This window comes from Ostrinia nubilalis, chromosome 10 (assembly GCF_963855985.1).
Source record: "Ostrinia nubilalis chromosome 10, ilOstNubi1.1, whole genome shotgun sequence".
Classification (NCBI taxonomy): Eukaryota; Metazoa; Arthropoda; class Insecta; order Lepidoptera; family Crambidae; genus Ostrinia; species Ostrinia nubilalis.
The window spans coordinates 16,071,576-16,088,346 of record NC_087097.1 but is presented as its reverse complement, the minus strand read 5'-3'; the positions used below and the strand labels follow the sequence as shown (position 1 = coordinate 16,088,346).

The 16,771-nt window shown below is 39.3% G+C and overlaps 2 protein-coding genes across 3 annotated transcripts; one reads left to right on the top strand and one right to left on the bottom strand.

The window, feature by feature from the left end:
* Window positions 1-725: 725 nt before the first annotated feature.
* Window positions 726-4,577, bottom strand: LOC135075627 (protein-S-isoprenylcysteine O-methyltransferase). The gene is made up of 5 exons (XM_063970037.1): window positions 4,208-4,577; window positions 3,616-3,874; window positions 3,323-3,432; window positions 2,757-2,864; window positions 726-1,221 (listed from the first exon to the last, which is right to left on the bottom strand). The coding sequence occupies exons 1-5, from the start codon at window positions 4,421-4,423 to the stop codon at window positions 1,003-1,005; spliced, it is 912 nt and encodes a 303-aa protein (XP_063826107.1). The 5' UTR covers window positions 4,424-4,577; the 3' UTR covers window positions 726-1,002.
* Window positions 4,578-4,954: 377 nt separating this feature from the next.
* LOC135075358 (uncharacterized) lies at window positions 4,955-16,099 on the top strand. Of its 2 annotated transcripts, none has more exons than XM_063969797.1 (7): window positions 4,955-5,108; window positions 5,329-5,475; window positions 5,875-7,965; window positions 9,238-9,426; window positions 10,713-10,852; window positions 14,222-14,310; window positions 15,046-16,099. In XM_063969797.1, the coding sequence occupies exons 2-7, from the start codon at window positions 5,383-5,385 to the stop codon at window positions 15,114-15,116; spliced, it is 2,673 nt and encodes an 890-aa protein (XP_063825867.1). In that variant the 5' UTR covers window positions 4,955-5,108; window positions 5,329-5,382; the 3' UTR covers window positions 15,117-16,099. The 2 variants fall into 2 exon arrangements, with proteins under 2 accessions (XP_063825867.1, XP_063825866.1); XM_063969796.1 differs by having other exon boundaries at window positions 5,322-5,475.
* Window positions 16,100-16,771: the final 672 nt, after the last annotated feature.

Below are 16,771 nucleotides of genomic sequence, written 5' to 3'. Positions count from 1 at the left end.
GGCTGAAACGTGGTACGATTTTACAACAAAAGAGTGATGTGCTGTCGACTACAGGGTGTTAGGTAAATGGATATATGAGCCGACACTAGCCCATGTTAACATGGGCATATAAATGGTATGGTGAAGTCAGAATTTTGATATCATCATTTTATTTTTTTAAATTTTCATACAAAATAAATTTTATAAAATCCGATTTGTAAGAAAATTTGAATAATTAAAATGATGATATCAAAATTCTGACTTCACCATACCATTTACATGCACATGTTAACATGGGCTAGTGTCGGCTCATATACCCATTTACCTAACACCCTGTATACTTCAACTTCCACATACATAAAAATAAGTGCATACTTAAAGGCATGATAAAATTAATGGATTAGTGAAATTCGCACTTAAATCGAAACGAATCTCACACCGTCTAGTATTATTACTGAAATGTCGAACTCGTAAGCCGTCCCCGATCTTAGAAATAGGAATATACTTAAAAATAGTAATATCACTATAAATGCACAATTTCATGTCGAAGGGAAGACTAGCGGTAAACAAAAATAAGTTAATAAGCTAAATTATTTCACGTAACGTTCGTATGTTTCTTCCGACGGAATAAAATTGAGTTTAAAAGTAAATACAATTACATATTCTATGACGATATAAACAATATCACGTGTCAAACGGTTAAATAAGTACAGCGCCATCTTTGATGACTGAAGGATTTTGTGACATCTGCATTCATGTGTATTTGGATATTTAGTATCACTGATATTATTTCAAAGTTTTCATGTTATGTCATTGATTTTTTGTTATATCCAAAACTAGAAGAAATTTTGTTAAAAATTATCTAACTAAATTACATTTACATCCAAGTCACCTTACAACCATAGTCAGAGCCTTCACATAAACGTTAAAGAATCTCGATTAACTCATTGCGATCATTTCATCAGCGCGAGCTAACTAGGCACAACGCCATCTATGATTTCAGAATGAAACTAACTCACACGCTCAGTAGCTCCAGTGGTCATCTCTGAGGTCTTGCCTGGTGTTGCTGGGCACATGTCCCTGTATGAAGGGCAGGCCGGTCCCGACCTTGGTCTGGTACTCCGCGTATTGAGGCCCGAAGAATGCGAGCAGAGTCAGCTCCTCGGCGAAGACTCGTTCGCGGAAGAAAGTCCAGGATGCAAGAGCGTACACGATGAAGCAGAACGGGTTTAGAAGGGTTATCTGGAATAAGAAATGTAGTTTAATAGTTTTACACTCGCTCTACTCACAAATATAGCTAGATAGAGTCTGATAGAGTAAAGATGTCGTGTGTGTGATAGTCAACTTCTTCTGTTATGTATTACAGACGCAAATCTTTTGTCTCCTGTTTTAGAACCTAAAACCTTTCAAAGTACAAACATATAAATCAATCATGAAAATAAGCAAGAGTTTTCTGACCTCAGTGTCTGTATATGGCGTTCAGCAAAAAATTGAAGAAGGATCTGGACTAATAGAAAATCACTCACCAAATATGAGCCGAAAATACTCGACTCAAAAACCTGTAAGTTTTATATCACCAGGTTGGTCCTTCGAGCCGGATCTTATCAACATCGTGTAACAAGAGATGCAGCAGTGAAATTGTACCCGTGTGCCAATGGACCAGTAGAACTAGCCAACGCGACGTAGCAAGGGTTCAAGGATTGAGCAGTAAACACTTTTTATCTCTCTATTTATCTAATAGACCTACCTGCGTGCCAATAGACCAGTAGAACCAGCCGACGCGACGTAGCAAGGGTTCAAGGATTGAGCAGTAAACACTTTTTATCTCTCTATTTATCTAATAGACCTACCTGCGTGCCAATAGACCAGTAGAACCAGCCGACGCGACGTAGCAAGGGTTCAAGGATTGAGCAGTAAACACTTTTTATCTCTCTATTTATCTAATAGACCTACCTGCGTGCCAATAGACCAGTAGAACCAGCCGACGCGACGTAGCAAGGGTTCAAGGATTGAGCAGTAAACACTTTTTATCTATCTATTTATTTAATAGACCTACCTGCGTGCCAATAGACCAGTAGAATCAGCCGACGCGACGTAGCAAGGGTTCAAGGATTGAGCAGTAAACACTTTTTATCTATCTATTTATTTAATAGACCTACCTGCGTGCCAATAGACCAGTAGAACCAGCCGACGCGACGTAGCAAGGGTTCAAGGATTGAGCAGTAAACACTTTTTATCTATCTATTTATTTAATAGACCTACCTGCGTGCCAATAGACCAGTAGAATCAGCCGACGCGACGTAGCAAGGGTTCAAGGATTGAGCAGTAAACACTTTTTATCTATCTATTTATTTAATAGACCTACCTGCGTGCCAATAGACCAGTAGAACCAGCCGACGCGACGTAGCAAGGGTTCAAGGATTGAGCAGTAAACACTTTTTATCTCTCTATTTATCTAATAGACCTACCTGCGTGCCAATAGACCAGTAGAACCAGCCGACGCGACGTAGCAAGGGTTCAAGGATTGAGCAGTAAACACTTTTTATCTCTCTATTTATCTAATAGACCTACCTGCGTGCCAATAGACCAGTAGAACCAGCCGACGCGACGTAGCAAGGGTTCAAGGATTGAGCAGTAAACACTTTTTATCTATCTATTTATTTAATAGACCTACCTGCGTGCCAATAGACCAGTAGAATCAGCCGACGCGACGTAGCAAGGGTTCAAGGATTGAGCAGTAAACACTTTTTATCTATCTATTTATTTAATAGACCTACCTGCGTGCCAATAGACCAGTAGAACCAGCCGACGTAGCTGGGGTGCCGGCAGATGGCATACACGCCGTGCGTCACGAGCTGGTGGTCCGGCCGCTTCACGTATTGCACCTGCAGGAAGAGGAAAGATAGATGGACACTCTATTTGTACACCACACAAAACTGACTACTAAAAGAAATACAAATTTGAAAGAGCACAACTTATTCTGACTTATTGCTATGGACGTTGTGTCATTAGATATTCAAATCCAGTTTTAATGTCTTTCAAACTACAACTCTCAAATTGCAACACCCTTGCAGTGTTTTTTACCTTACCTAGATGTAAGACCTTATTGTACATAAGTACATACTTAAGTGATGCAATAAATAAATGAATAAGAAACAATAAATAATGTCCAAAGATATTTATTTATTTAGAATTTGAACTGTAGAGTGCAGTCTTTCACTAGAGATTCTAAGAAGGAAAACACTAAAGCTTTTGGGATATTTCAATAACCACTAAATAATATGTATTAAATGTACAATTAATTGATGACCAAAAGTTAGTTTCGAAAATAATATTAGCTTACAGTATGATTGAAATTAGTCTTGGCAGTGAACATAGCCGATTTCCGCAGCAACTCCCCACCAATGCACATCACAACTCCTAGGGCAGACACCCAGAAGTAGGTCTTCATTTCTGTAAAAATATTAAATTAATCAGCACAGAAAATTTTTCAAATACAATAGACATTGTTCATGCAGTCACTACTGTTTTAAATCACAAATATTTAAATAACTGATTTTCAGATAAAAATACTTGTTAGTCATTATTACAGGCAATAAGTAAAAGTCATACATCACAAGCAAATCAAGAACAAACCTGGAAAGAAGTAATATTCCACACCCCATTCTATCCAACTGGACACCGCAGCCACACCATACTGCACACTGTGGTTCAAGATGAACGAGTCTATCGTCAAAGTCCGTGGGTTCGTGAGCGCTACCGCCATGAACTCGGAGAAATGGAACATGGATAGGACCATTGTGTACAGACCAAACACTCGGAGGCCATCTTCAAATGTGGCCATGTAGATCCCTGTTGCAAACACAGTGCCAAGGAATGCTGACCTCACCAATACCTAAAAAGCAGATTGAAATATTAATTAATAATGTTTAATCACATTAGCAGATAACTGTTTTAGGACAAATATTTAAGATATAATTATATTATAAATTACAAATTACCTTTATTATCATCTTTACACATCGAAAATTAACTAAAATTTTCAGAAAGTAATGTGCTTTCTTTTAACACCTGTTTATAATATCACTTTGGTTAGCACTTTATTTCAGTTCTTACACTTAAAATATAATTAAATATCAATCGTTAAGTTAAGAATACCTAGAACACCACTTAAATTTTACGAAAGATGTTGTTATAGTACGTTTTAAGCCAATTATAAGAATCTTACCTCATATGTGAAGCCTTTGTAACAGTATCTCAAAATAAAGTTGAAGAGGCAGAAGTATAAGGCAGGACCCCAGTAGGTGAGGGCCCACAACTCAGAAGTGTACCCTAGAGCACTCCCGGAGAAGAAGGAAGTCGTAAAAATCAACAGAGCGAGAAAAAAACAGAATAAAGCCTGCCTCCCTGCAGGACACACGTTTTTCAACATTATCACGTCCATAATGCTACATTGAGGTGTGGAATTTTTTGTGGGAGTGTAATTTTAAAAGTTTGATGTTATTTTGTAGTAATTTGGTCACAATTTCTTGGAAAAGTAACAAAATAACTTTTATCCAGAATTCACTCAAAACAACTCCTGCCTGACATTTTTCCGTTACCTGTCATGACTGTCATTGTGACAAATTTGTTTTTAAAATTATTAATGAGTGCAATGCAATATGCATTCATCTGAAATCTTGAGGAAGTATTTAAAATCACACTACACTTATGAAACGTGATTTTCTGTCCGAGTATTTATGTATTTCATAAAAAGAAGAAAATTCACTTTCTGCACCGTTACCATGGCAACACACTCTGCTTGGATCTTTTTGACATTCTAGAAACAGTCAGTTTTCACTGTAGAAAACAAAATACTGTAACTACGAAATTCTACGCTGATTGGTTGTTCCGTCCAAACAGTAACAATTTTCTTCTGCATCATATAACATGATTGGTTACATTTTTGTGTAAAACCAATCATTCCGACTCGTAATTGACAACAGAATTGTTGTTTTCAAAATTTGTCACAGTTTTTTCGGAGACAAACCTATCAACAAACTAAACTTTAAATTGAATGTTAAATAATTATAGTGATTTATAATAATGTAGCGGTGACTATGTTAGACCGAGCTTCAAATTTCTAGTTGGTAATATATGTGCCGGCGCAAATTTTTGCCAACTGACGTAATCAGGCCGTGACTACATCGTCTTGATTATCGTGCAGGCGGCTTTCAACCAAATTAATTTCCCCTTCGAAAGGTTTTAAATCTATGCGGTGGTGGTCTGGGGAACTTTCAAAAGTGCTGTGCAATTTCCTGAGTGATGGGAGTGAGGGAGAGTTAATGTCCGCATTTACGCAGTTTTCAGTGCTACTTCAGAGGCCGGGGCGCTCGCTGGTGGAAGGCCGATGTAATTGGCGAAATGAACGACCCGTGGGACGTGAAATCCGTTCGGCAGTCGGGACAGTACGTGTCCTGTATGAGGATAAATGGAGTGCCCCTTCTGCCGCCAGTCGTAAGTTTGATTTATGATCGCTCACGGGTCACTGGGCACGTCTGTTTTAAACAATAACAGTTTATCTCCGCTCTTCCTTTAGAAAACAATACAATCTTTATCTTGAGACTGCTCATTGACCTGGTTTCATGCAGTATGCATACTAGCCTCTAATTAAGTTTCTAATTCTTAATTAAACTCTCTGTACTCTACTTTTTATGCTTTGCAGACAGAAACTGTTAATTAGTATGTATAGATCAATTATATCCACTCAAGATTACATTTATAGTCTACTTGCTGCTGTTATTGCAATCATGAAAAACATAATTATATTAATCCATGTTGAGGTGATCACCTTTGCAATATTATGTTGTTATTTTTCAGCCAGTTTGGTAAACTAAACATTTTGTGGACTTTCAGCTATCCAAAGAGTGCCGTAAAGAAATGCAGTACTACAAGCTTCTGGCTAAAGAAGTTGAGAAACGTATATCACTACTGAAACCATACATCATAGACACTGACTCAGACTCCAGTGAAGATAAGACAGATGCCCCAGAACTTCCAGAAAATGAGCAAAGCTATGAGCTGCCCCAAGAAGAAATACAAGCCGGCTTCAATATCAACATTGACAAAATAGTAGCAGTCACAAATGAAACCACATTAGAAAAGTCAATTCTTAACTCACCACCACCCTGTTCTATTACAACAGATTTTTACAACAATATAACTTCTAATGTTACCGTCTCAAACACCATAGCAACACCCACAGTCACAAGTTCTCCAAAGAAGTTTGTAATTGATTTAAGTCTAAGTATTAATGAAACTGGTAGGAATGTTCTAGAAACTTTAAAGAAAAGTCCCCAGCATTCCTCACCTCCAATTGATCTACCAGAAAGAGACTATGATAGCCCTAAAAATGTTACTCAGAAAGAAGTTCTGACTGATGTGGAGTCCTGCAAAAAGAGTTCTAAACAACAAAACAAGACAGATGACATTGTTAACTTTAGTTTTAGCATTGATAAAGACATCCTCTCAGACCCATTCCCTGACCTTTCTATAAATCAAGATGGACCATCATCCCTCAGTTCCAAAAGCTTTACTGGCTCCCTCATAGACATACACACTGAAAGCATGAAAGAATCTCAAATAGGCCCCCAGTTAATAAGGCAAAGATCTTACACTCTCCTAAAACCAAGTCCCCAGCTTTTAGCTCACCTCGAGGTGCAGTCAATGAATACAGGCATAGACATGAGCTGCATTTCCATGAGCGAGTCATTCTCCAATCTAAGCTCCCCAGGCAAAAAACGTCGAAGCTGGGACTTAGAATCAGCCAAAGTGAAATGGTCTTCAATGGCTTTAGAACTCAACCAGAAGAATGTAATAAATGCGGCAAAAGTAAATGGCGTTAATAAAACAAACGTCGCCAAACCCATTCCAAAGAAAACTCAACAACCATCACCACAGAGGTCTCGATCAGTAGTGCAAGAGAAGACTCGGCGTCCTAACATGCCCACAAAACCTATCCCCAAATCTGAACCTATCCAAAAACAGCCTCCCAGAAAATCCTTTAGTCCCGTAAGAAATGTGCCCACCACGCGTGCAGTTCCCATCAAGGAACCGGTATCCACCAAAACGCCCAACTCGAGTCAAGAATCTGTAGCTTCAAAACCGTCGACGGTACCTATTTCTGAATCGGAGGACCCCGCCGCACGAGTTAGGGAGTTATACGAGAAAATACAAAAGCAGCAGTTAATACAGATGGCTAACCTGGTAGAGAAGCAGAAAAAAGAACAGCAACTTCTGCAGCAAGTGTTTGAGGAACAAAACAATATTTTGTACAAGCAGCTTAAAACAATATGCCCAAAGTCGCCAGTAGAAGCGAAAGAAGCCTGGGCCGACAAGAACAATGACCGCGCCGATAGGGGGCCGGTCAGCTTGAGCCAGCTCATCAACCACAAGACGCCGGAGTCGAGTGGATTTGACAGTCCAGTGTCGGTCACTTTGACTGAAACCAACAATTACATTAACCATTGCGACGATGTGTTGAAGCGGAGCAAGGACATAACTAGCAATATAAAGAAGCAGCAACCGATAGCCAGGCCTCAGAACGGTGCTAAAACTTCGTCACCGAGAATAAAAACTGATGGCAGCAGAACTAGGACCCATTCGCCGACTAGCAGGAACACTTCTAGACGGCTCAATTACGACACGAGCGCTTCTTCCGAGCGTGATTTCGAGCCTCTGTTGACCGATCGAACGAACGACACGATGGCTGACCTGAACGTCACCTTCCCTTCCGACCACAGCGAGGACGGTCACTCCATTCACAATGGAACCGTGATCAACAAAGATATTACCGTCGTCCACCGGGCGCCTCTGTCCGCCGGGTCGGGGCACCACAGCAGGACCCCCGACGTGACCCTGAGGAGCTTAGAGGAGCCCCTGCAGACTCCTATGAGCATTTGCCGCCGCCCCATGAAGCAGTTCGTTTCCCAACCTACTGCTGAGCAGGTAACTATTTATTAGCAATTTTAAAATATGTATTTGTTAAATTGTTATCTGTGATTAACTCTCGCGGTTTTGTTGCACATTTATGTTGTTGTATTATTTATGATTCTTCCCGTTTTTAAATTTTCCTTTCACTATCCTTCTGTCTTTTATCAAAACGGTTACTTTCTCGGGTTTTTCTATGTTATTATATTTTTCCTCAATACTGCTAGCTTGGATATGGGATGAATATTTTTTTCCATGAAGGCGTGTGTACTGTGTATATACACTATCTATCACCGAGTCATATTTCCGTTCAAGTTGAATCATGAGTAATCCCATGTAAAGCCCACTTGATCCTACAGTCGACTTGATGTGAAATTTTTCGCTGTCCGCCACAGCCTCATTTTCACGTCAATAAAAGGAGCATTTCTTTCTGACACCTTCCGGAGGTTCCTTCTTACTTAGACCTTCCATCCACAATTTTATGTACCAAAATGAACCGTCTTGGATTGTAGCGAGCGGCGTCTACCAAAGTTACTTGCGCAACAGGCTACCTGGTGCGGAGGCGACTCCGCACGTCTGCCTATCTTTATTATACTCTAGTTAGTTTTTTGCAAATCAAGAAAGGCATTTTTATTGTTATTCCTTGCTGATCCTTCCATCCACAATTTTATGTACAACAAATATGAACCGTCACTTGGGTTGTAGCGAGCGGCGGCGACCAAAATAGTGGCATTCGCGAAAGGCTACCTGATATGGAGGCGGCTCCGCACGTCTGCCTATCTTTACTATACTGTATTTAGTTTTTTGCAAATCAAGATGAGGCATTTTTATTGTAATTCCTTGCTGATCCTTCTATCCACAATTTTATGTACAACAAATGAACCGTCACTTGGGTTGTAGCGAGCGGCGGCGACCAAAATAGTGGCTATTGCAACAGGCTACCTGGTGCGGAGGCGGCTCCGCACGTTTGCCTATCTTTACTATACTGTATTTAGTTTTTGCAAATCAAGATATCAGGCATTTTATTCCAATTCCTTGCTGATCCTTCCATCCACAATTTTATGTATGACTGAACCGCTACTTGGGTTGTAGCGAGCGGCGGCGACCAAAATAGTAGCTTTCGCAACAAGCTACCTGGTGCGGAGGCGGCTCCGCACGTCTGCCTATCTTTACTATACTGTATTTAATTTTTTTGCAAATCATACATACAAGAGGCATTTTATTCCAATTCCTTGCTGTTCCATCCACAATTTTATGTACAACAAATATGAACCGTCACTTGGGTTGTAGCGAGCGGCGGCGACCAAAATAGTGGCATTCGCGAAAGGCTACCTGGTGCGCCGGCTGCTCCGCACGGACCGCGTGCAGGGCACGGTGCAGACCATCCGCGACGCGCTGCTGTGCGCTCTGCAACTGCATCAGGAGCGCGAGGGCATCCGCGGCGCCGACGTAGGGCTCCATCGCCGGCTCATACAGCAGGTGGGGTCTTGACTATGTCGACGACCTGATGGTTCTGCAATCTGCATGGTTCATGTCATGTTCATATTATGTTTATTTGTATTCCCGCTTGTATTTTATTGCACAGGCTATAGTCTGGTCTGTGAGCACGTAGAATTTCGTCCAATGACCCCAAGCTACCCATCCTTATCGCTCGCGCGTAATTATACTGCTGTCGCGACTGTGCGACGGGCGCCTGCGTGAGTGTGCGAGCGCGACAGCAATATAATGAGGGCTATCGTTTTTATACTTCACAGTTGGCACCCCTGGCGATTGACAGGACCTTACTCTACAGTGGCGCCATCTTGATGAGTGCAAATGCGATAGTCCTCTTACCACTTTAGCGCTCTCCAGTTGGTGCCACTGTCTTCGCTACTAGCAAGTGACAGGACCTTACTCTACAGTGGCGCTAACTGGTGAGCGCTAAAACGATAGCCCTCATTACGCGCGAGCGATAAGGATGGGTAGCTTGGGGTCATTGGACAAAATTTTACGTGCTCACAGACCAGGCTTAAGTACTGCCTGCATGATCAGTAGGTGAAGATGTATATGGACGACCTCATAGTTCTGCATGGCTTTATTTTATTGCACTTGCGGTTTAACCTCATGGGTTCTGATTACATGATTAATGTTCATCTGTTTGTGCTCTTGCTTATTCTTTGCACTTGTGATTTAACTTGGTGATTGGTATACAAGTCTTTTTAAGTAGTGTACAAATGAACGATACCTCTTTATTTGCGTTTTACGTTGATTTACTAAAGCATGGGGCTACTTCATCTACAAAATAAAAGTATGGAATTTTGAACACCTTTAGCTCGCCTAGTCTTATAGCATGAAAGTAAGTAACTGTTACCATTTTAACTCCTATTCTACCATGGGAGTTACTTGCATATTTTATTTCTCTTTTTTCAAAGCATGTACGATCATTTTAATTATAAAAAAGTTTGTTCATTCTTCTTTAATTCCTGCAACCTTAGCATGCATTTTTATAACCCTTTATCAAAGCATGTTCGAACTTACCCTTTGAAACATTGTAAGGACAGCATCATACATACACATCAGTGTCCAAAGCCAGAGTAAATAGCGCAGCGCACCTCACCGCTATTCCACGCTAAATTTTGTCAGTGTGTGCGTGCGCGCCGCATACGTATTGGCGCGCTCACATCAAACCGCGCTCGGGCGTTTCTATGAAGATGACCTACTCATTTGTATTTACTCTGCCAAAGCCCTTGAAATAGACATTTAACTTGTCAATAAACAAACCACAGATCACGGCGGCGTGCTACGCGCTTCACGACACGTTTATAACGAGCACGCCGGCGGAGCGCTGCGCCATGATCGCCGCCGACCGCGGCCGCCGCCGCGCGCTCGCTGCCAGGCCTCCGCCGCCGAGGGCTCATCGGCCCACGTAAGTCACTTAAAAGACTAGCTGATGATATATAAAGCCCGGTCCGTGAGCACGTAGAATTTTGTCCAATAACCCCTAGCTACCCATCCTTATCGCTCGCGCGTAATTATGTTGCTGTCGCGCTCGCACACTCACTGCGGGCGCCCGTCGCACAGTCGCGACAGCAATATAATTACGCGCGAGCGATAAGGATGGATAGCTTGGGGTCATTGGACAAAATTCTACGTGCTCACGGACCAGACTATAGATCGTTCCATCCACGAAGACGCGCCCCACCATTCTTCCCCTAACGTATGAGTGTTATCGGTACACGCTAAATTATCCATGAGTGCACACGCACACTACAATAAAGACGCTCGGATTGCTCAGATCAAACTCCCCACACCCCGCGCGACCGAGACCAAAAATGGATGGGACGCGTCTTCGTGGATGGAAAGATCTACAACCTTCTAATATAAGAATAGCAGGCAGCAGCGAAATAATCGAATTACGGTTTCTGTCACTGATTCAGCAGGTTCCTTAGTCCACCAGGGAGGGGACGAATGCCCTACGGCACTGACTCTGGTGAATAAGAGCAGCAACTTTCAACGTTATACCCCCCACAGGCAGTTCCTGATATAGTAAACAAACGAAAGGGTTAAACTTCAAAGGGGCCGTTCAAGTATTACGTAAGCAGATTTCTTACCATTTTTTACCCCCCCGCCCCCCTTGTCATCAAAAGTAAGCAAAGCACTTACCCCCTCCCCCTATGCTTACGTAAACATTTTGGTATAAATGTTTTTTATATTGTAATTTTTAAAATAGGAAAATTCATGAAAATATTAGGTTTAACTGATACACATAGAGTAAGGAACAAAAAAATATAATCAGAAAAAAAGAACATAACAAACATAATTGCATCAATTATGCATCAACATAAACACAAATGATAACTTTCAATGCTTACAATACGTTTAGTATCCAAACAAAACACGCGCGCGGGAGGCTGGCCTCGCGTATAAAATATTTTTTGCGGACTACGACTCAAATTTCAATGGGCAGTGTCGGCACGAGAGTTAATAAAGAATGTTCACTAATTTTGTTATTTAGCTTTCTGTATTCTCTGTTAAAAATAAAAAATACACGTGAAAGAATTATTTCGATACGTCAATTAGTTTCCAAGATATTGAATTTTAAAAGTGCGGGCGGCGGCCGGCCCGCCATTTTATGCGCGTGACGTCATAGTACAGTGACTGGCTCATATTTGTATGGGTGGAATCTTGCAAGCTGAATTAAGACCCACTTCCGGACAACCGATTAAGCTGAAATTTCGCATACACATGTGATTTGGATGACCATGCAATATTATGATGACATGGAGCTGATCTGATGATGGAGCTGGAAGGTGACCATAGGAACTCTATAATAAAACTCATTCGTTTTGTATTAATGAGTACTTTAATTCTATACAGTGTGTCCGGGCATGTAGTGATCAAACTTTAAGGGCGTAATCTATGGACAATTTTATCGATGAAAATACTTCAAATTTGGGGCTTGACCCATTTCTCGAAAAATTACATCGATTTAAGTTTTTAATTTTTAGTTTACACCTCTTCTTTAAAAAACAAGTGAAAGCGTGGGTAGCTTAACATTAATAGGCAAATATTTTATATCATGCGATAGCCAATAAAATTATCTATTAGTAGAAGAAGAAACCAGACACAAGTTTCATACATTTTATAGGAGTTAGAATGGATTTAATTAGAAAAATACATTACTTTTTTCACTTCTTTTTCAGTTATTTTCCAACACAAGAAAAACCAGGTCGTTAAGGTATGTTTTATTTGCATTGTATTTTTAGTATTTGAGCTATTCTACAAAACGAATGTAAATTTATTAGTCTACGTCTATTAGTTTTGACGTAATTGTTGAACAAAGATACCCTTTCCCAGCGGTTTCCATAGCGCACGCGACATGCGAAAATGCACTGCCTGAAAGAATCACACAACCTATTCCGATTACTTTGGAAACCGCTGGGAAGGGGTATCTTTGTTCAACAATTACGTCGAAACTAATAGACGTAGACTAATAAATTTACATTCGTTTTGTAGAATATCTCAAATACTAAAAATACAATGCAAATAAAACATACCTTAACGACCTGGTTTTTCTTGTGTTGGAAAATAACTGAAAAAGAAGTGAAAAAAGTAATGTATTTTTCTAATTAAATCCATTCTTACTCCTATAAAATGTATGAAACTTGTGTCTGGTTTCTTCTTCTACTAATAGATAATTTTATTGGCTATCGCATGATATAAAATATTTGCCTATTAATGTTAAGCTACCCACGCTTTCACTTGTTTTTTAAAGAAGAGGTGTAAACTAAAAATTAAAAACTTAAATCGATATAATTTTTCGAGAAATGGGTCAAGCCCCAAATTTGAAGTATTTTCATCGATAAAATTGTCCATAGATTACGCCCTTAAAGTTTGATCACTACATGCCCGGACACACTGTATAATATAGTAATCAGGGTCTGATGATGGAGCTGGAAGGTAATTCGCAATAAAACGACATAATCGCATCAAGTTTGGGTTTGGTTCAATTTTAATTTCTGTGATGGGACTGGGTGTTAATATGTATAATAAGTATGTATGTATTTACAAAAAAAAATTAAGTATGTTTATATCCGTTGTCTAGTGAGCGGACACTGTGAATGTACGTCACGCGGGGTCACGTGGCCGTCGGCGGGACTCGATATGCGAACTTTGAATGCCTATAAAAGCTTAACTGTAACATAGGTTTCAAGTGATTTTGCATACCTAGTAACATTCTCAATTATTAAACAAGTGAATAGCGCACGGAAATTTCCCTAATGTGCGGTAATAATTCCCCTAATCAGTTCTCAAAGCGAGTGCCTACGCATATGTATTATTTGCGGGAATCCCCGAAAAAACGTAAATAATTAACGATGACGTAATCATCATCTAGACCCCCCTACCCCCCCATGTCATCAAAATAAGCAAAACAGAGACCCCCCACCCCCCCTTGGTGCTTACGTAATACTTGAACGGCCCCATAAAGGGGATTTTCCTATAGGAACATTGAACAACAACAACAACAGGAACAAGTTTCTAATATTCGAATAGCTTTTTAGAGTTCTCTCTTACATAAAATTGAAGGCTTTTAAATAATAAGTAAAGTTCTCCTATCTCAATATTGTTACATTACAGATTAACTGACTAATCAACCATACCATAGATAACAAACCCAACCGTAGATGCATTGCTGATCGATACCCGAATACCTGTACGTTTTTTTTTTTCAGATAATATTAAAGTTAAGTCTAGAATATGTATCAACTATAGGTCAATTGTTTGCACAAAACAGGGACCTAATGTCGCAAAGCCACACCGGCGCGTTCCCGGCACGCTCCCGGCGCCCTTCGGCGGGTTCGCTCATGACTCAGTCCAACTATGGTAACACTGACTTCAATGTTGCCAGATATTTCAGTTGATCAGCTTGGCAGCCGCCTGTTTTTGTTTCTAAGACAGCCTTGAATGTTGCAAGCTTATTAATTTCGTTATTTGTCACGTGGTAACACCGAATAAGAATATTGCAAGCATGCTGCCGTTGTTCTGTTTTCTTTTATTTACTTTTCAGTCTTCGCTAGGATATCACTGTATGTTGGCAGTCTTATGTTGTTAATGTTATTTTATGTAAACCTTAACATTATTTTTTGTTGCAACAAGCATGTAATGTTAGCATGAGCAATTCCGTAGGATCTTTTATGTTAATCTCATTTTAGTCACATTTACTTTATCTTTTCATGAACGTGATTATTGTTTTTTAGTATGTTCACATATTATTATGATTGAAACGGTTACCTTTGATTTACCAAAATTAAATATAATGTACTATAATATCACATTTAAAATCTATTATGTTGTTGTTTATATCCATGTAAACTTCTATTAAAATCTATTCTTAGTTCCAAAACAGTCAGCTTACCCCCAGGACTACTCAACTTTTGTTTGGGTTTCTCATTGGGAGCCAAACTGTAGATCCTGGCTATACGAGTAGTCGGTAACGGGACTCATCCCAGTTGCAATGCTGGGACGAATCCCGTACTCACACTTGAGCGTTATTTTTTATATTATGGGCCTAACTGTCCATGTGCCTTAATTTAATTGTTGTTTTTATAACATTTCCAGAGACATTTAGCGGCGAGAAGTGCACCCGAGCTCGCTACCCGGCCAGCCCGCGGCGGCGGCCATGGCGCTGACACGCGGCGCGCGCGCGCTGCCCGCTGCTCGGATGCTTCTACGGAGAATGAGGGTAGGCGTTGTGTTCGGATACGCGGCGAGCAGGCATGGAACTATTCGGATATGTTTAGAACGAACGCTTGCAAGACGACGTGATATATGGCTATGTTAATTCGGCAATAGGTTTCTGGCGCTAATTAAATTACAGTAACACGTTGGACGCCGCGCAGCAGTCTAGATTCCCAGCAGTCACAGACTTTAAAGTTCAATAAAATATTTATTTTTAGTTTGTGGTTGTTAGAAATGACGTTTTTATAAAGTTTTGTACGAAAATTTTATAACAATAGTTCTGTGTGTGCGTTCATCTTGTTAAGTCAAAGTTAAATTATAAAAATGTATCGTAATTTGTGTTAATTATAAAATCAATCACAGAAATATATTTCGCCTACAAAGCCGACTTGCTTGCCTGCGTCGAGTGATCGTTAAGTATTTATTATTATTATAAATTATTGACAATTTATTATACGCCTAATTTGAATGCTGCTGTAAACTCGGCCTAAATTAATCGGCAAAGAAAAATCGCCTTTTGCTTCTTTAGCAATTTCGGATCGTCTTTAAATGGATTTCCTACTTTATTTATTGCACATGAAGTATTTTCTCTCTTATTGGTATGTGCTCTATTTTAATCCATGACGTTTTAATTTATGTATTAATCTAAGTCGCATAATCTTGGTCACAAAATATCGTAAGTCATACTCATTATCTCGTTAGACTATCGCTAGCATCACCAACTTAATTTTATTTCAGTTAATAAATATTAAAATGCTTGTGGTTAAGTAAATGTTAAATAACAAGTATCTTTCAAGGTTTAAAACCAAATTAATTAAGCAATGCATTATATTGTGATTGAAAGGTTGTACATTTCCTGTGGCTTCCGAAGCGCGAGTGCCTAGTTTGTCACAAACCCGTTTTCTGTTATTTTATAAACATTTTCTAATAATGTCATTTAATATTTAAGTGCGAAAATATAGAAAAGAAACATGGAAATAAAAAACCATAACAATGCATGGTTGTTGGAACCTGGTAAAAGTTAATTCAAGTATCTAACTCTGGTAACATAGTTCAAATAATTTTAGTGAAATGTAGAAGTATGCACACGTATCATACAATATTAATTAAATAGCAGTAATTTTGTATCAAATCTAGTTCACCGCCAAAATAATGTATTTTTTTTAAACTGATGTGTTAAACCTTAAAAACGTTTAAATTTTTCATTACAGATATTTAGTTTCAAACAAATTAATCGGATTTTTGATTGCACATTTATAACTTGGTTAAATAATGGTTTGACAAAGTAAAAAAACTCATAAGACTGACATCAAATAAATAATAGCCTTCATTCTTATAATAATCAATTCCTTAGTGGTTTAGAACAGTGAAAGCAATAAATCTAATATCATTCATTATACTAATGAAATCTCTCTAGTCACTGATTGTTAGTGATTTTTTAATTTCTTCAATAATATTTCCAATAATTCGTGAGCTGTGGAAACATTTTAAAGTTTCACATTTACTATTAGTCATTTTCTAATTTCATGCTGATTGTATTTGCTGAAGATTGTATGTTTAAATTACGCTGAAATTTTTCTTGATTCTTAGATATTGTAAGTAAAAA